This window comes from Mus caroli, chromosome 14 (assembly GCF_900094665.2).
Source record: "Mus caroli chromosome 14, CAROLI_EIJ_v1.1, whole genome shotgun sequence".
NCBI lineage: Eukaryota > Metazoa > Chordata > Mammalia > Rodentia > Muridae > Mus > Mus caroli.
The window spans coordinates 44,169,507-44,189,698 of record NC_034583.1 but is presented as its reverse complement, the minus strand read 5'-3'; the positions used below and the strand labels follow the sequence as shown (position 1 = coordinate 44,189,698).

The 20,192-nt window shown below is 44.0% G+C and overlaps 2 protein-coding genes across 4 annotated transcripts in view; one reads left to right on the top strand and one right to left on the bottom strand.

Moving 5' to 3' along the window:
- Supt16h (SPT16 homolog, facilitates chromatin remodeling subunit) overlaps positions 1–5,944 on the top strand; it is a 34,197-nt gene extending 28,253 nt beyond the window's left edge. The window contains exons 23-26 of the mRNA XM_021182687.2: positions 1,878–2,007; positions 3,093–3,222; positions 3,643–3,720; positions 4,580–5,944. Coding sequence (XP_021038346.1) covers positions 1,878–2,007; positions 3,093–3,222; positions 3,643–3,720; positions 4,580–4,725 — 484 coding nt within the window. The 3' untranslated portion in view covers positions 4,726–5,944. The remainder of the gene's footprint in view (positions 1–1,877; positions 2,008–3,092; positions 3,223–3,642; positions 3,721–4,579) is intronic.
- Positions 5,945–6,013: 69 nt separating this feature from the next.
- The window catches only part of Rpgrip1 (RPGR interacting protein 1), a 50,736-nt gene continuing 36,557 nt past the window's right edge, over positions 6,014–20,192 (bottom strand). For 2 of the 3 annotated variants that reach the window (XM_029469308.1, XM_021182684.2), the window contains exons 17-24: positions 19,270–19,652; positions 18,814–19,017; positions 18,225–18,360; positions 16,444–16,559; positions 10,617–10,809; positions 8,095–8,179; positions 6,908–7,038; positions 6,014–6,270 (exon numbers count right to left, since the gene is read on the bottom strand). In XM_029469308.1, coding sequence (XP_029325168.1) covers positions 6,158–6,270; positions 6,908–7,038; positions 8,095–8,179; positions 10,617–10,809; positions 16,444–16,559; positions 18,225–18,360; positions 18,814–19,017; positions 19,270–19,652 — 1,361 coding nt within the window. In that variant the 3' untranslated portion in view covers positions 6,014–6,157. The remainder of the gene's footprint in view (positions 6,271–6,907; positions 7,039–8,094; positions 8,180–10,616; positions 10,810–16,443; positions 16,560–18,224; positions 18,361–18,813; positions 19,018–19,269; positions 19,653–20,192) is intronic. The other variant, XM_021182686.2, reaches the window with a different exon arrangement.

Here is a 20,192-nt window from a genome sequence, read left to right as displayed (position 1 = left end):
AAAAAAAAAAAAAAGATTGTTATAGGTCTTCAAACATCACAGCCCATGATGCCATGTTTGCCTAAAATCTCTCTAATATAAAACCACTTTCACACCTCAGTGGCTCCCAAACCACTTAGCATAACATCCATAACTGTGAGCTATTTGAAGCTACCAGTTTTAGCACTGTGAGGTTTTTCTTCACTCTCTAAATAACTACAGGGAGTTGAGCAGAGGTTAAGGGAAAGCAGCTCAACCTTGGTATAGTATCAAAATGTGACTAATATTCATGTTGACAGAAAAAGAAGAGGGCAGTGTATTTCAAAAAGGGAATGGGAGGGGCCATGGAGGTCAGGGATGGTAAGGTCATACAGTCAGATACATTCCTAGCTCTTAGAGGCTGAAATTCAGAGATTCCTAAAGCCTGTGAAAAGAAATGTTGGAGTGGAGAGATCATGGTGGTATAGAGTATGAAAGCAGTCTAGTGTATTTCTTGATTTCCTGTATTCTGCCTTGAGGGCCCCAGGTAGAGCTGAGGCAGATTTAAAATAAACCTTTGTTTTCATCTTCCAAAGAACCTAGAGTACATTCATGCTCTTTTGATCAGTTGTCTAAAACCTGTTCTTCCCTTTGGCTCTGTAGTTGCTTCAATATGGAAAGGACTGAAGTCCTTGCTTATCTTACTACTAAAAGGACAGTCTTATAAACGTGTGCAGAAGACCTATGTTAATTATTAAATTTTTATATATACATACATATAGGGGTGTGTGTGTATATTATAACTATTTTTGCAGAATTTCTTACTGTATAGATGAGAAACTTTAATTACATAGGAATTTTAGAAATTATTAAAGTTATGAGCTTGCAGAGGACCCAGGTTAATTATTAAAATTTAGAAAGTAGAAATTTTAGTGTAAGCAGGTACTGCCAGTCGGTCTCAGGCAGAACATGATTGTTAGTGATTTACTTTATCTTCTAGTCACTTTTTCACTTTTCATTTTGCTTTTTTTCTTTTATTTTATTTCTCGCTTTTTTAGATTTATTTAATTTCCTGAGTATGAGTGTTTTGCCTTGGGTGAATGTAAATTCACCACCTGTGTGTCTGGTGCCCACAGTGTTTAAAAGAGAGACTGAGATCCCCTGGAACCAGAACTGCAGGTGTTTGTGAGCCACCATGTGGGTAATGGTAACTGAGCCTAGGTCCCCTACAAGAGCTCATAGCTACTGAGCCATCTCTCTAGTCCCTCCTTCCCTTTCTCTTCTCAGTCATCCACTCTAACTCAACAACCCACAACACAAGTTAGTAAGTCATTTATGAAGTGAAGGCATTTTACATACTTAGAAAGACATGCCCTTGTCTTCAGGTAGAGCCTTTCAAATAAGCAGGGTAGGGAAACAGTGGGGAGTGTTGGGCAGAGCCAGGGGAATCTGCCCTTGTTCCTTCCTTACAGGCGAATGAATGAAGAGTATCTCAGAACTGGTGATAAATTAAGATGGTTTCAGTGAGGGATGAGGGATCCTAGGTGAGTCATACAGAGACAAAGAATAGGCTCACTGGTGCTGAAGAGGGAGAAGGGATGAAAATTGATTGTTTTTTGGTTTTTCGAGACAGGGTTTCTCTGTGTAGCCTTGGCTGTCCTGGAACTCAACTTTGTAGACCAGGCTGGCCTCGAACTCAGACATCCACCTGCCTCTGCCTCCTGAGTGCTGGGATTAAAGGCGAGCACCACCACGCCAGGGAAAATTGTTTGAGGGACGAAGCTTGTGTGGAGTGTGGTGCTTTTCTGGCATTATTCAAATAGCCATTTAGGGCATGCCCAGTGCAAGCTAACATTGATGGCGGTTTACATTGTCAGAAAATACAGAAGTTTGATTCGGATTTTGTAATGTCATTTTAGTTCCTGTGACCTAAAGTACACAGAAGGAGTTCAGTCTCTCAACTGGACTAAAATCATGAAGACCATTGTTGATGACCCCGAAGGCTTCTTTGAACAAGGTGGTTGGTCTTTCCTGGAACCTGAGGGTGAGGTGCGTGCATGAATGTGGGGTTTCTTTTCTATATAGGTATGCAGCGCGGTGCCTAATGTCATTTAGGCACTCTGGAGAATGACATCAATATGTAGCACATAAAGGACCTGACCAGGAGAGAAGCTAAAGCACTTAGTGCGCTTGTTTCTCTGGGTTAGTTTTACAGGTAATGATGGGTTTGTTGGGGGTTGGTAGTAAGAGTTTCTTACTGTTTGGAGGTGATGGGACTGAGTCATTACAAAAATACTTTGTAAAGTAGTCCTCCTAGGGTTGAAGAGATGACTCAGTACTGCCTGGTCCTCCAGAAGACCTGAGTTCAACTCCTAGGACCCACATGGCAGCTCACAACTATTATACTACATACAGTTCAAGAGGATTTGAAGCCTCTTCTATTTCCTGCAGCACTGCCACACCTGGTGCACGGCCAGCCATACATTCAGGCAAAACACCCAAACAAAAAATAAAAAGAAATGAACCTTTAGTGGCTGAAGAGATGACTCAGCAGTTAAAAGAGTACTGACCAGTGTTCCAGAAGACCCACATGGCATCTCACAGCTGTGTGATTCTAGGAACTAGCACCCTCACACAGACACACATGCATGCAGGCAAAACACTATGCACGGGGATACAAAACCTTTAAAACACAAGTATATAAAAAGTCAGCAGGTTCTGTAACGTACTCCTTTAGTCACATCATTCAGGAGGTGGAACCAAGCCGATCTCTGTAAGTTCAAGACCAGCCTGGTCTATGTAGCCAGTGCCAAGCCAGGACTACACAGTGAGTGTCTCAAAAAAAGGAAAAAATTTTAAACTTTTAAAAATTAGAGCTTCTACCTTGGTATAATGCATTGATACAAAGTGTGTTTATTTCATTAATTTCCACAGACAAAAAGAGAGAATTGGCTGTTCCACACTCTAATAAGTATACCTTATTAAAGCGTAACTTTAAGACAAATCCTATTGGTCATTCAACTTTCTGGGTTTTATATATGAAATGCTAGTACCAAGTACATTGAATTAATCTGTTAGTAATGCTAATATGAGAAAAGTAGTGAGCAGGTCTTAAGCTGTCTGTACTTCCCCAGGGGAGTGACGCTGAGGACGGAGATTCGGAGTCTGAAATTGAAGATGAGACTTTCAATCCTTCTGAAGATGACTATGAAGAGGAAGAAGAGGACAGCGATGAAGATTATTCCTCAGAAGCTGAAGAATCAGGTTAGAGACTATTTGTTGGACTGGAGAGATGGCTCAGTGTATAACAGCACTTAATGTTCCTGATTCTCAACTTGAATTCTCTGCATGTATGTAAAAAGCCAGCCAAGCTTGCTAGTAACAGCATTAGGATATGCCAAAATCAGGGCTAGAGACAGAAGGGCCATGGGGATTCACGGGCCACCAGCCTAGCCAATTTAAAAAACATATCTTCAGGCCCACTTGAGGGGCATCAAACATCCTCAGGCCTCCACATGCACGGGCCAATGCTCCTGTACACATAGGAAATACATTTTAAAGGAGAAAAAACAGATTGTGGTTTCCTAGTCTAATATCATTCCTGGAGACTACTTTTAAAAAAGGAAAATATTCTACATTCTATTGTATTTCTGCATGACTAATGTACAATCAATATTTTTCCAGACTATTCTAAGGAATCTCTGGGAAGTGAAGAAGAAAGCGGGAAGGACTGGGATGAGCTAGAAGAAGAAGCGCGAAAAGGTTATTTGAAAAATTTGTCTTGTTTCAAGTGACTTATTTTTTCATTTATTTATCTGTGAATTTCTAACAGTTCTTTGTGTTAAGGTTTAATGTTGGAGGCCAATGAGAGTTGGAAAGAACACTATGAAACTGTTTGAGGCATGGTTGGGGAGATGCTCAGTTATTAAGTGATTGCCATTCAAGCTTAAAGTCTGTGTTTGTGTCTCTAGAGCCCTCACATAAAAACTGGGCACAGCATTGCGTGCCTGCCTGTAAGTCCTGTGCTGCTGGGGGATCTTTGCATGGCCAATCTAACTGTATCAGTGGATCCAAGTTCAGGCCAAACCCTGTCTCAGAAGGTGGAGAGCAGTTGAGCTCATTTCAGGCTATGCTCTGTGTGTTCCCCCAACACACACACACAATATATATATATATATACATGTACCTGTGACTTAGGTTTTTTTCATATATATATATATGTATATATAAACCAAAGAAGAGGGAAGATCTAGAATGTGTCTGTAGGCTACAGGTGGGCTTGATTCCATCGCTTCAAGCTTTTCCTGTGTACCAATATGACCAGGTAGCCTTTTTGTTTTTGTTTTGTTTTTTGAGACAGGGTTTCTCTGTGTAGCCCTGGCTGTCCTGGAACTCACTTTGTAGACCAGGCTGGCCTCAAACTCAGAAATCCGCCTGCCTCTGCCTCCCGAGTACTGGGAGTACTGGGATTAAAGGCGTGCGCCACACCACGCGGGCCCTGGTAGCCTTTCTATTCTCCTCGTAACTAAGCTTGTCTAGGTCAGGTAACTGACACATTAGCTCATGCTGTCCATCAACAATAGGTATCTTAAGCTAATGAATCACTCTGCCTTCTGCTTAGCGGACCGAGAAAGCCGTTATGAGGAGGAAGAAGAACAGAGCCGAAGTATGAGCCGGAAGAGGAAGGCATCTGTACATAGTTCAGGCCGTGGCTCTAACCGTGGTTCCAGACACAGCTCTGCACCCCCGAAGAAAAAGAGAAAGTAACATGAACCTTGGGTCCTGTGCTCCATTCTTTATGCAGACAACTCCTAAATGACATAGAAACTGTTTTCCTTTTGGTTTCGTTGAAGTTTTGCCGTTTGTGTTTATGGGTTTAGGGGCCATTTGTGCGGACCAAGCTACTCGGGGAATTCCAGGCCCACCAGGACATGTGCCAGTGGCCCCGATCAGATGGCTGGCAAGGGAGGCGGTGTTGAAGGGCAGGAGGCTCCTCCCACTGTTGATCCCATTGGCTCTTCTGACAACTTACCTTTGGTGTCTCAAAGCTGAGTTCCCAAGACAGTGAGAGAAGCTGACCACTAACCATTTCTAGGATTATTTTTTCTTTACTTTATTATTCCTGTTTTGAGACAGTCTTGCTATGCAGCCATGGCTTACCTTGAAGTCACTGTAAGCCAGGCTAGCCTCAAATGTGTGATCCTCTTGCTCTGCCTCCCAAGTGCTAAGGCTACAGNCTTGNGTCACTNTACTTAGACGAAGCATAGTTCTGGNCCAGAGTCAGTCCTCAGTCTGTCCCTTTATCAGTTCCAGATCTGTTGTTCTCAAGAACTTCCTTGGGCTCTGCTGATGACTGTGACTTGGCTGAGCTAAAGGCAGAGGGGGCTGGTGTCTGGTCTTCAGTGGTTCTGGTTTCTTGCCTCATGCACATTCTGGGGTGTTTTTGCTGCATCAGAAGACAAACACTGGCACTCGTGGCTGTTTTTTTTTTTTCCTCCTTACAAGTCCATATGTGGTGCAGTGCTCAAACACAAATTACCATTGTCTCTTGTGATACATCTAAGGAAGAATGGTCATGCTTCGTATACTACAGGTGAAATCTAGAGGGAGGCTTACAGGAGTCAACATGAATCTCAAAGAGTAAGTCATGTCTTGCCTAGAATATCTTGACAAGAAGAGAAGTGGGAAGAAGGCCACATCCACAAGGCTGGGCACTGCTGCTCTTCCCTTTACTTTCTCTGCAGTGTCCTATGTTGGTTGCTTCTGATGATCAGCTTTGAAATACTGGGGGACTCTATCTTGCCGTCCTCCCCTGCAGGTTCTCTGCATCCACCTGTCCCACTTCGCCGCCTCTGTTCTGTGACTTTATGAGAAGGGGCTTCTCAGATTTTATGTTTGTTTGTTTGTTTGTTTTCTCTCCTTAGCAGTAGGACTTGATATTTTGAATTTTGGAAGAACTAAAAGATAAATAAACTGGGATTTTTTTGTTTGTTTTGTTTTTTTTGTAAACTTGTCTTTTATGACCATTTCTTTGCAGTTTCTAAAGTCAAGTTCACTGATGGTTGTAAGCCACGTCATTAGTTTGAAAAACAGATAGCAAGATAGCACAGGAGACCAGGTTTATGGCATAGCATGTTATTTTATAAGACACTTTGACTGTGATTCCCTCATATCGTAGAGTGGAGTAGAACTTGTACTTTCATGAAAACAGATCTTCAGTCATCTCCTTATAAATGCCATGGAGGGCAGCGGCTGCTTGAAGGGAAACCTTCAGCCTTCCAATTTGGATGGCCTGGTTTCTAGGGCTCACAACTGTGGACAAGGGTAAAGAGACAATTAGGCACCAGCAGTGTTCCATTTGTTTGTGAGGGTCTCATTCTGGCCATGGCTGACCCATAACTCACTGTAGACCAGGCTGGCCTACTCAAACTCAGAGATCCTGCTTCTGCCTCCCAAGCTCTGGGACTAAAGGCATGTGCTGACACCACCCGCTGTTTACGATCTTTCATCTGCTTGGTGTTTGTCATATTGGAGCTACCCTCCATTACAGTATGGTGCACACACATGAAGAAAAGGGTAAGGGGGAAACTGAAGGAGCATGTAAGCCAGAATAGAAAAGAATTAAAATGATTGCTAGGGCTGTCAGATGGCTCTGTGGGTGAAGATACTTGCCAACAAGCTGAGGTTGTCACTCCGCAGAATCTACATAATGAAAGGCAAGAAGAAACTAACTCCTAAGGGTTGTCACACCCTGACATTTCTATATGTGCATACATTACCTCAAATCTAGACAAGCCTAAATATGGTCCAGAATGAAATACATAAAGCTGCCTGAAAGGCTTCAGAGGCATTTGTCCCATCAGCTTCACAGATAATCGTCAGCATGTCACACAAGCGGGCTATTTTCTCTATGGCTAAGTAGAACTAAGTATAAAATTGTATTACTCACTCTCTAGTTCTTGCTCTAGAATATCTTTTCCAGATTGAAATATCTGCCACAGTTCAAGGTATGCATAGCCTATATCTTGACATTCTTTTTTTTCTTCATCCAAAGGATCACTTACCACTGTAAACTTTAAACTGAAAACAGATAAAAATGAATCCATTTAGCTCAGCACTGAAAACTCAAGCACTGGAAGGGGTCTAAGAAAACAATATTCTCTACAGAGTAGATCGACATTCACTCTTGGTAGCCTCAGCACTGTGAGAAAAGATGCTGATTCCAGTCCACATCTACAGAAACCAGGTTGCTGGCATTATTGTGAGTTAGAGACTAAGTGCTGTGTGGGTAATGTGTGTCACTGGTACAAGAACAAAGTAACATTGCTTCTTTTTTTTTTTTTTTTTTGGTTTTTTCGAGACAGGGTTTCTCTGTATAGCCCTGGCTGTCCTGGAACTCACTTTGTAGACCAGGCTGGCCTCGAACACAGAAATCCACCTGCCTCTGCCTCCCAAGTGCTGGGATTAAAGGCGTGTGCCACCACACCCAACCCTACAAAGTAACATTGCAAACCTACAAACTTTTAAAGAAGTTGGGATTCCAGCTCTGACAGTGCTGTCTACTTCACCACACTGGTAATACACCACCACAATAGGCTAAATCAACTGAGATCTAACATTACACAGATTGCCTCTAGACGAGAGAAAGGAAAGCAGTGGTTTTTAAGAAGCCAAAAGAAAGCCAGGCAGTGGTGGCTTGTGCCTTTAATCCCAGCACTTGGGAAGCAGAGGCAGGTGGATTTCTGGGTTCCAGGACAGCCAGGGCTACACAGAGAATCACCTTGTCTTGGGGGGAGGGGGGAGCCAAAAGGACTGGAGAGATGGCTCAGCAGTTAAGACACCAACTGCTCTTCCAGAGGTCCTGAGTTCAATTCCCAGCAATCACATGTTGGCTCACTACCATCTGTAATGGGATACAAATATTCTGTCTGCACTATGTACAACTCTGGTAGGATTCAAGTTACTGCTGTTGCCCACAGTCCCTGCCACAAGTATAACAGGCACTAAGATACATGAAGTTGACTCAAGTAGATGGGAGATTCACCAAAAGAAAAGTTATTAAAATAGCATAAGTACTCAAACTTTTTAGATCATGTCTGACTATCTGCATTGTCAATATGAAAAGCAGAGACTTACCATCCCTCATCAGAATCTTGAGCATGTAGCATGGCAAACAAAAACTGCCTTCGGCTTTGGTGCTCCACAGGGTCCAGATCTATCACTGTATGAAACAAAAGCACAGAAAGCTGATGTGGCAGTAGCTCAGTGGTAGTGTTTGCTTGGTGTACAGGAAGTTCGGTCCTCAGAATTACCAGGAAATTGACAAGGCTACTCTTGTTATTTGCATTCAGGGCTCCCTTGACTGTATACTGATACACTGATACAAAGTAGACATTTTTTTTTTTTTTGTGATTATGCTGATGAACATGTCTGGGAAAATACTAAAATACCTATAGTTAATGTATCTTTTTTTTCACAATTTTTTTATTATGTATTTTCCTCAATTACATTTCCAATGCTATCCCAAAAGTCCCCCATACTCCCACCCCCCCACTTCCCTACCCACCCATTCCCATTCTTTTGGCCCTGGCATTCCCCTGTATTGGGGCATATAGAGTTTGCAAGTCCAGTGGGCCTCTCTTTCCAGTGATGGCCGACTAGGCCATCTTTCGATACATATGCAGCTAGAGACAAGAGCTCCTGGGTACTGGTTAGTTCATCATGTTGTTCCCCCTATAGGGTTGCAGATCCCTTTAACTCCTTGGGTACTTTCTCTAGCTTCTCCATTGGGAGCCCTGTGATNCATCCAATAGCTGACTGTGAGCATCCACTTCTGTGTTTGCTAGGCCCCGGCATCGTCTCACAAGAGACAGCTATATCTGGGTCAAAGTAGACATTCTTCTTTGGGTTGGTTTTTTGTTTTGTTCTGGGGTTTTCAAGACAGGGTTTCTGTGTAGCCCTGGCTGTCCTGGAGCTCACTCTAGGCCAGGCTGGCCTCGAACTCAGAAATCTGCCTGCTTCTGCCTCCCGAGTGCTCCCGAGGCATGCGCCACCACGCCCAGGAGGTGTACAAGCTGGCTTCCCGGTTTTATGAGGTTTTACTGAAAATAGCTAAAATAGAACTGGCTGTAGTGGTGCAAGCCTTTAATCCTAGCAAGTGTGAAGCAGAGCCAGACATAACTGGTAGTGAATTCCAGGACAGCCAAGGCTACAGGTTCAATTTCCAGCACCCACGTGGTGGCTAACTTCATTTCCAAGGGGGTCAGACACTCCTGACGCACTCCATGCGTGTGATGTACAGACATACATGTCGGAAAACTACCCATGTATGTGAAATAAAACATTTTTAAAAGAAAATAGCTAAAAGTATCTGTGACTGCCTGCCTCTGTGTGTGTGTGTGTGTGTGTGTGTGTATTGGAGTATGTATCAAATAGGGAAGAAAAATATTTCATGCCTGGATTTCTCCAAAAATATTTACTTCCAGTATCTCTTTCTGAGAAAGATAAAGCTACTAAAAACATCTATTAAAATAAACCAAGAAGGGGGAGGGGAGCAGGAGAGATGGCTCAGTGGTTAAGAGCACGGGCTGCTCTTCCAGAACTGCTGAGTTCAATTCTCAGCAACTACATGGTGCCTCACAACCATCTGTAATGGGATCTGATGCCCTCTTCTGGTGTCTGAAGACAGCAACAGTGTACTCATATACATAAAAAATAAATCTTTAAAAAGAAAGAAAGAAAAGGGGCTAGTGAGATGGCTCAGCGGTTAAGAGCACTGACTGTTCTTCCAGAGGTCCTGAGTTCAAATCCCAGCAACCACATGGTGGCTCAAAGCTACCTGTAATGAGATCTGACACCTTCTGGTGTCTGAAGACAGCTAGAGTGTACTTATGTATAATAATAAATAAATCTGAAAAAAAAAAAAAACAAGCCAGGTGTGAAGGCCTATGCCTTTAATCCTAGCACTCTAAAGGCAGAGGCAGGAAGATGATGTCAGGGGAAGAGAAAATGAAGGAAGTGAAGGTACTTAGCATTGCAAGAGTTAATATTTACATATTTTAGAATAACATGAAATAAAAATTTGGTTCAATTGTGTGGGAGTGAAGTGAGGTGAGTGTAGAGTCAGATGGCTTAAAACTTTTATCCAGCCGGGCGTGGTGGCACCTTTAATTCTAGCACTTGGGACGGAGAGGCAGGCGGATTTCTGAGTTCAAGGCCAGCATGGTCTACAGATACAGTGAGTTCCAGGACAGCCAGGGCTACACAGAGAAACCGTGTCTCAGAAAAAGAAAAAAGAAAAAACAAAACTTTCATCCAAGATAGGAACATCTACAATTAGTGAGTCGCAGAATTACAGTGGAAACATTTGGACAAATGAGTACATTTTTTAAAATAACTGAAAAAAGTTAAGCCCTTGACAGAATTCAGTTATGGGGTAGGGACAGAAAGAGTGATTTGTAAAGAAACTAAAACAAATGACTGCTTAGATAAATTCTATGTTTTAGACTTGATATTTTTAAACTATATGCTAATACCACTTAGGTAAATATGATAACTAGAGGAAGTGGTTGTGAGTACTCGATTGGTGGTGAGTAGATCTGATCCCGACTAACGGTCTGCTTGCCTCCCCTGCCCACTCACCGTGAAGGAGAGCTCACCCTTGCTAAAGTGGAAGTGGATTTCTTCGCCTGCCCTTGGTTTCCTCAGGGACATCGGAGTCTCTGTCTCCGATAGAGGCAGATCACAGAATTTGTACTCCACATATACCTGCTGGATAGTCTCATCAGACATGACGTCAGCCTCAGGGCAGAAGGCCAGTGAGACGATTTCAATGCACATCTTCTCTGAATCCTGAAATGGAAACATTGATTTCCTAAAGGCATAGGAGACTGCAGTGTTCACACAATGCTCTAGAGATGCATTATGGTGCACTCTAGCAAAGTGTTCACCGACAATTTGCAGGCTAACTGGTTACCAACACATGGCTTGACTGAATGGCCACAGAGTCACTGAGAAAATTGTAAGGAGAATCCAGTCCGTCTTCTACTCAGTCTCTTACCAGGCCAGCCTTCCCTGCAAACAATGAAGAAACTAGGAGTGGTGGTTCACTGAGGAAAAGCCTGTGCCCCATCTATCACCTGACCGTCCTGGTACGTGAAAAACTGTCAACAGTCCCAAGGGCTTCAGCTTGGCTCAGACCCTGCTGTATGAAGCCAACCTTACTTCAGTTGCTGTCTGCCCATCCATCTGAACCTGTCATCTACCCATCTGCCTGTCCTTCTCCTCATTCCTGCAGTTCAACAGTGCAGCCTGACTCTACAAGCAGTGCACATCCAAAGACCTCTAGCGGTACTGCCATCTTGTGACTACAGAGGCTCTATTTGCATCTGAAATTACACTCTTTAAAGCAATGTGCAATGTGTGATTTGAGAATTGATGTCGGGCTGGAGAGATGGCTCAGTGGTTAAGAGCACTGACTGCTCTTCCAGAGGTCCTGAGTTCAAATCCTAGCAACTACATGGTGTCTCACAACCATCTGTAATGAAATGCGCCCTCTTCTGGTGTGTCTGAAGACAGCTACAGTGTACTTATATATAGTAAATAAATCTTTTTTTAAAAAAAAGATAATTGATGTCAATAATCATCACTGAAATAAAAGAACCTGTGCTTGCCAGGTAACGGTAGTGCACACCTCTCATCCCAGCACTCGGGAGGCAGAGGGAGGTGGACGTTTGTGAATTTGAGGGCTGATCCACAGAGACCCTGTCTCAAAACAAAAAACAAATCGATAAATCTGAAAGTGTGAAAACACAAATGTGTTCATCTATGCTTCTGACGGCACATTCATGACAGCCAACAAGACACAAGAGAACAGAGTGGAATGGGAAGGACTGGCAGGGCAGGCAGAGTGCAGGGCACGAAGGAAAGTAAGGTTTGTCTCCTGAAAGTGTATGTATAGGAGAGTTCTGGGCACAGCATACAATACAGGCAAGGCTGTTTGTTTGCATTACCTAGGATTCAGTGGAGGGCCTTTTGCTTGCTAGGCAAACTTTCTACCACCGAACTACAACCCCAGGCCTGTTTGTTCTTGCAGTGTTCCTAACTCGACCCAGGGAGTGCATGGATGCAGCTGGTGCTCAGCCACTGTACTATTTCCCCCAACACTTTCTTTATGGGTATGGGTATGTGTAGGGTATTTTTGCCATATGTATGTATGTATTTTTGTATATTGGGTACTGCCCATGTGTGTGTGCAGTACCCAATATCTCCAATGTCCCAGTCTTCTCCTTATCCAGTCTGATACTTCTTATATTGCATTTCATAAACCTATGTTTGTTTTTTTTGTTTTTTGGTTTTTTTGGGTTTTTTTTTGGTTTGGTTTTGGTTTTGGTTTTTCAAGACAGAGTTTCTCTGTGTAGCCCTGGCTGTCCTGGAACTCAGTTTGTAGACCAAACTGGCCTCTAACTCAGAAATCTGACTGCCTCTGCCTCCCTAAACTTGTGTTCTTAACAACAACCCCCACCCCCAGCAATGGTCGTATGGGTCAATGAGGTGACTCAGCAGGTAAAGGAAGATGCTTGCTGCCAGGCCTGGTGACCTGAGTTCAATCCCTACGACATATGTGGTGGAGAAAGAGTTCCCTAACCCAGGTTGTATTCTGACGTCCACACACATGTAGTAGCATGCACACTCATGTGTGCACACAATAAATAAGTAAATGTAATTTACATTTTTCACATATGTACACATCTACCCAGTCTTGTACTCAAATCACTTGTTTGACCTCCTTACCTTTAGCATAAAGATTATCATTTCCTTTTAGCCCAGGCTACCCTTGAACTTATGTTGTGAGGATGACCTTGATCCTTCTGCCTCCATCTTTCAAGTGCAAGGATCACAGGCATGCACCACCACCAGGGCCTCATATATTCTGGATAAGGAGTCTATCAACTAAGGTACCCCCTCCATTTCTCTTTAAATGTTTACTGCCTGTTTCCTCTGGCCTTGCTCCTAACCGTCCTCCTCCTCCCCGTCTTGCATCCAGTTGGGAAAATGGTGAAAGGTTTATGAAAAGAAGTGTTGAAGGACTAGGAGTTAGCAGATCTTTAACAGACAGGCAGCTAGGGAAATGAGCCACAGTTAGCTAGTAAAAATGCCAAACTTCCAAGTTCTTTTGCATCCTTGTGATCTGAGTAAAAAACCTAGCAGCAAGGCAATAGAACTTGGCAGCTTCACTCACATTCTGGATTTAGAGCCAAGAAGAGTACAGGAAAGGGGCTGTGGAATCTTGCACTATGGCTAAAGAGAGATGCTGAGGCCAGGCATGTGTCAGGGGAGTCCCTGCATCAAGGCCATTGTGTGACAATTTCAAAGCGAAGCCTGGGTTCTCCTGGAGACCCCAAAATGCCACAGCCATAGAACACCTGAGCCAGGAAGAGCTGCAGACAAGGTATAAAGCCAGCACAAGGGAAAGGTGTTACCATCAACAAAACTGGAAAGACTGAGAGATGTGGGGAGCTCTCTAATCAGCCCTTTGATATCAGGCATAGAAATACAAAATTTAGAATCTGCCCTGCTAGGCTTGTCTTGTTTTGGTCCAGTATTTCCTTACTGAACCTCCTTCCCTCCCTTCTGTAATGACAATATGTACACTGTGCCATTGCATGCTGGAAGTATGTAATTTAATGTTTACTTTTATAGGGGGGCATAGTTAGACATTGCCTTGAGTCTCATTAGAGACCTTGGACTTTGAAACAGTGTTGAGTCATTATAGACTATGGGGACTTTTGAAGTTGGACTAAATGCACCTATGATATGGCTTACAAGCCTATGGGGACCAGGGAGTGGAATGTGGTGGTTTGAATGATAATGGCCCCCATAAGCTCATAGGTTTGAATGCTTGGTCCCCAGTTTGGGAATGTTTAGGAAGTATAGCCTTATTGGAGGAGGGGTGTCACTGGAAGTGGACTTTGAGGTTTCAAAAGCCTATGCCAGGACCAGTCTTGGTCTCTTTCCCTGCCTGCAACATGTAGCTTGGGTTGTGGGCTCTCAGCTACTTCTCCAGTGCTATGTATACCAGCCTGCTACCATGCTCCCCACCTAATGTTCATGGAGCCTGCTACCATGTTCCCCACCTAATGTTCATGGAGCCTGCTACCATGCTCCCCACCTAATGTTCATGGACCAACCCTCTGAAACTATAAGCAAGTCCCCATTAAATTCTTCTGTTTCTTTTTAAAGCCCAGCAGCTTAAAATAAAGGCCTTATAAGTTTTTTTCCCACTAGTAGGCCCTCTCTGCTGATAGACCAGAAGGCAGGTTCTGGGATGGATTGGGACATACTTAGCTCAAATTTGTGGACCAGTCTTCCAGAGGTCCAGAGTTCACTTCCCAGCAACTACATGGTGGTTCACAACTACCTATAATAAGATCTGATGCCCTCTTCTGACATGCAGACAGAACACTGTATACATAATAACTAAATGAATCTTAAAAGAAAAAAAACCAACAACTGTGGACCTATCAGCCTCCCTGTATTTGTTCAAACTAACCCAAAATTAAGAGAGGAAGATCAAGAAAATGACCCACAGACATGCCCACAGGCCAGATTTGCAGGTGACTCTATTGTAAGTCTGACAAAACTTAACTGATACAGGGACCAAACCACCAAGTGTGCATAGCTCATGCCTGCAATCTCAGAACTCAGAAGGCGTAGGCCAGACTCCACAAGTTTGAAACAAGCCCAGGCTCCAGGGTAAGCTCCTGTCTCGAACAAAATAAAACAAGGGAAGGGAGTAAGCCTGACTTAAGAATTATTCACTTGTGCTGGAGAGATGGCTCAGCGGTTAAGAGCACTGACTGCTCTTTCAGAGGTCTTGAGTTCAATTTCCTGCAACTACATGGTGGCTCACAACCACCTGTAATGGGATCCGATGCCCTCTTCTGGTGTGTCTGAAGACAGCAACAGTGTACTCACATACAATAAATAAATAAATAAATAAATAAATAAATAAATAAATAAATAAATAAATAAATCAAGAAAAGAGTCACTCACTAAGAAGAGCCTTCCATAATCACTTGTAAAACAGAATGAGCAACTGCAAGGGTCCCTTCCCTGTGAGGTAATTAATAACAGGACTTGGCACGCACAAAAACACCATCAACATCACCTGGTAGAATTCTGTCTAAATCAAAGGTCATGTGTTACTCTGATTGAATACTGATCATCTTTAAGAGGAAGGAAAGAAGGCCAGGCATTGTGACACACGTTTAATACCAGCACTCGAGCTCAAGAGGCAGAGGCAGGAGGATCGCTGTGAGTTCCCAGGTGAGCCTGGACTACATAGTGAGACTGTCTTAAGGCAACTCTTTTTTTTTTTTCTTTTTTTCTTTCTTTTTAGATTTCGCATATGAGGACACTGTATTATGAGTCTTCATGTGGTTGTTGGGAACTGATTTTAGGACCTCTGTTCGCTCTGGCCCAAAGATTTATTTATTTATTATGCCTAAGTACACTGTAGCTGTCTTCAGATGCACCAGAAGAGGGTGTCAGATCTCATTATGGGTGGTTGTGAGCCACCATGTGGTTGCTGGGATTTGAACACAGGACCTTCAGAAGATCAGTCAGTGCTCTTACCCGCCGAGCCATCTCGCCAACCTGGCACCTCTTATAAGAAGAGAGCGCACTTAATTTAACTGGAGGCTTGCTTTCCGTTGTTTCAGAGGACTAGTCTATTAACATAATGGCAGAACATAGCAGTATTGTACACTCTACCTCTCCATCAGATAGTGTGGCAGCCACATTGCGCTGGAGAAGTAGCTGAGAGCTACATCCTGATCCACAAACAAAGACAGACAGACAGACAGACAGTCAGATGACAAACAAACAACAAGGCCAGGGATGGGCTTTAGACATCTCAAGAGTTTACCCCTCCCAGGACACACTTCCTCCAGCAAGGCCACACTTCCTAATCCTTGTAATCCTTTCAAACAGTTCCACTCCCTGGTAACCAAGCATTCAAATATAAGAGCCTATGGGGGCCATGCGTATTCAAACCACAACAGAGAACCTGTCAAAACAGAGAGGGGAGGGGTGGGAGGTCAAAAAGACCTGCAGAAACTAAGACATTCCTCTCAGCTATCCCACAAAGAATTTCTTCCCTTTTTACAATCTCCATCTCCTACAGTAAGTGTGTTCACCTGAAAAAAAACGGCCCCCACCGCGCTGGGTATTACCAAATCCACAGTGACAGACATGAGTGGCAAGGGATCCAAATAGGGAAGAGAAGCACTGAGCTCAGTTTTCATTTGCATCAAACTAAAGAACCACTTTCATCGCCATGGCAACAGACCTCCATCCTCACTGATGCTCTTTTCATCTAACTTGCATCTCTCAACAGCCTTCTTGAATCTCACATGTGTGGGCACTAGGCCCTTTCTTGCTAGTTCCCCTGCTCTAACAGGTAGGGATATGCCCGTTACTTACGGCTTTAGGAAACGTCTGAGCCTGGGGTGTCACTATGATGTCATCGCTGTCGGTAGTCTGTGTTTCACTGACTTCAGAAGCTTGTTCACAGGATTCCTGCTCTGCTAGGGAGAAGGCTGAAACACACAATGCTTTCAAAACAGGTTCTCCACCATGCCACTGGAAAGAGCTGGAGCCCACAGCACTTCCGCTGTCTGAGCACTGTTATCTCAGACTCGAACGATATGTTTCAAAGGTTCACTTATTCAGAAGTCTGTCATCACAGGGTACATTTCAGTGGAGGGGAAGGAGAAAAGGATGAACAGGAAAAAAAAGAGAGATGAAGACAGTAGAGGGAGAGAGGGAGATGGAGGGGGAGAGGCAAGGAAGGGGGAGAGAGAGAAGAGAGGGAGGGAGACAACGGAGAGGGAGGAGAGAGGGAAGGAGAGAGAGGAGGGAGTAAAAGGAAAGTATGGGCTGGAGAGACAGTTTATTAAGAATACTGGCTCCTATTCCTGGATACCTGAGTTCAGTTCCCAGCACTGACAGGGTGTCTCTCAACCACCTATAACTCCAACTCCAGGGGGAAACTAACACCCTCTTTTAATCTTTGTGGGCACCACGTGTCATGTGGTACACAGACATACGTGCAGACTAAACATGCATACCCATAAAATAACATTTAGAAAATAAAACTTTATATAAAAATGAAAGAAAGTAGGCAGGCAGGCTAATCTCCTTAGGGGGCTTGAAGAAAACTAGGCGAAGGCAAAGTAAGCATTGCAATGTGTGGTGGCCACATCCCCGAGACACCTTCCAACACTATTCCCATCCTGGGCTCCTCTCACAATGTGGCTACCACATCCTTCTGATGGAGTGGTAGATAGAGGGTATGTGCCCCTCTGCTGAGAAACATCTTGTAACTCCTTCAACTGAAAATGTGGTGGAGACATAGACATGGTGGCACATGACTGTAATCCCAGCCCTTGGGAGGTGAAGGCAGAAAAACTGGGAGTTCAGGGTTATCCTCAGCTACTTAATGAGTTCAAGGGCAATGGGGGCTATGTGGGGCCCTCCCTTTTAAAAAATGTACACTCATGTTAATTGTCAAGTGGCAGAATCTTTAGTTGCCTGAGGGATGGACATCTGGTCTTGTCCCTGGGAGATTATCCCAATTAATTAGTGTAGGAAGCCTTCTTCTGCCTCTAGTGTTTTAAGTTTTGTTTTTTGCTTTTTGTTTGTTTGTTGTTTGTTTGTTTGTTGAGACAGGATCTCACTATGTAATCCTGGTTGGACTGGAACTCACAGAAAGCCACTAGCCTTTGCCTCCTGAGTGAGGCTATTAAAGGTATGCTCTCTCAAGGCCAACAAGGGATGCAGCGGGGCAGGGGGGTGGGTTATGTTAAGTGTGAATGGTAACATTCATTGAGCTGGGGAATCCCGCTTTAAAACGTTATCCCTCCTAACTTTTTGTTCTGATAGAGACAGGGTTTCTCTATTTAGTCCTGGCTGTCCTAGTACTCCCTCTGTAGACCAGGCTGACCACTAACTCACAGAAATCCTCCTGCCTCTGCCTACAAAGTGCTTGGATTAAAGGTGTGTGCCACTACCACCCAGGCCCTGATAACCCTCTGTAAGTCTGGCTCCAGGGGGTTCAATGAGGATTCACATGCTCATATCCACTTGCAGGCAGATACAGACAGACACACACTGGCACATAATTAAAAGTATAAAATCAAATATTATAAAAAGAAAGTAATTTCAATGATGAAATAGATACACTACATCTTAAAAGACCATACCATTTCTAGGATGTGAGGGATGCTCCTGTCTCAGTGCTGAACGGGGTGATGGCGGTTCCTTTCTCTTGTCCTGAGCTTTTAAACCACCATCCTCGGCCTTCTTGAGCCCTGAGAACTTCCACTCCGTGTAATGCGTCTGCATCAGAGTGAGAGCAGTCAACACTATGTGAGCAGTGAGATCTTACATTTCTTTTTTTTTTTTTGGTTTTTCGAGACAGGATTTCTCTGTATAGCTCTGGCTGTCCTGGAACTCACTTTGTAGACCAGGCTGGCCTCGAACTCAGAAATCCGCCTGCCTCTACCTCCCGAGTGCTGGGATTAAAGGCGTGTGCCACCACGCCCGGCTGAGATCTTACATTTCTTTGTGAGCTTTGAAAAGTCAGTCCCTTTTAAACAAATGCAGAACATATGTGTTACTCGTGTTCTGAGCCTAAGTTAATAGTGTGCATAGTATTAATGAGCTGGTTACACTGATATGACAGTCATCTGGGGCTTTAAAAATGCAATGTGGAAGCAGCTCTGGGGTCCTGGTGCCCCTCCCCTCTGATGGCCACAGATGTTTGACTCTCCAGGGTCTCTGGGGTCCCACCTGCTGTGTGTTTCCATTCAAGATGTTACAGCTCAGATATTCCATTCTGTTCTTGCCTTGGACACCTGGTTTTTTGCTGTGTTTTCTTCGTGAGTAGCTTGCGACCTGACGCTCTCTTTCCTTCTTTTCTGCTATTACAGAAGGTTTTCTCTTCTCTGGGTACTGGCCAGGCTCTATGGGAATCTCTGTAGATGCTATTTGGTCCTGAACAGACGAGCCAGAGAGAGATAGCCTTAAACAGTGACAGCTCAACCTCTGAGCTTTCCTTCCGTCCTATTCCTGCTCCTCTACATGGTGGAGCCCGAGGTTCTGCTCCAGCAGGAGCTTCTAGGTTATCTCTGGTTATACACACTACCCACAGAAGGAATTTCCTCTATTCCATCCCTGAGGCTATCCTCTCCGATGGGCTTCAGAGAATATTTAAGGCCCCCTATTCAGGGAGTTCTGGAGAGTTACCTGGGGAAGAAAGGGGACCCATTCTTCCGTGAATGAGGCCTCCAGGACATCTTTGTTCTCTTCCTCCTCTTCCTCTTCCTCCTCATCTTCCTCCTCCTCCTTCTCCTCTTCCTCCTCCTTCTCATCTTCCTCCACCTTCTCTTCCTCCTCCTCCTCCTCTTCCTTGACCTCTTCTTCCTCTTCCTCTTCTTCCTCTTCTTCCTCCTCCACCTCTTCCTCCTTTACCTCCTCCTCTCCCCCTTCCTCCTCCTTCTCTTCACCCTCCAGCTTCTCAGCTTCTGGCATCTGGAAGCCCTCTGGGGCTAGGTAGTGAGACTTCCAGTCTAGTTGCACTTTGATGGATCCATTGGACTTCTCCCCAGAGTCTGTGAGATTGAAATCACCTGAGAGACACAGAGAAACTGGTCAAACCTGGTCTCATGAGATAGGCTACTAAGAAGTTATGAGCATCTTTTCTATTTCTCCCCATTTACAACTCAATTACATTTGTTAGTAATTTATTAAAATATATCAAACTTCATGACACATAAAAAAAATTAAAACAATATAGTGAGATCCATTTCTCACTATACTGACAGGAGACAGGCATTTCTGCCTCAGAAGAGATGATCAAAGGCTGTAACCATGATGAGGTTAACTAAACACTATGCTATGGCTGTCCCCAGAAAACCATCACCTATGCAAGTGGTACCAAGAGAAACAGCACAGTGACGTTTGTAGTTCTAATTAGCAGGTGGCTTGCCTCTCCTCTCAGGCACAAGTGTCAAATATTGGTTTTGGGGGGTATTTTTTGTTTTTTGCTTTTTTGAGACAGGGTTTCTCTGTATGGCCCTGGCTGTCCTGGAACTCACTTTGTAGACCAGGCTGGCCTCGAACTCAGAAATCTGCCTGCCTCTGCCTCCCGAGTGCTGGGATTAAAGGCG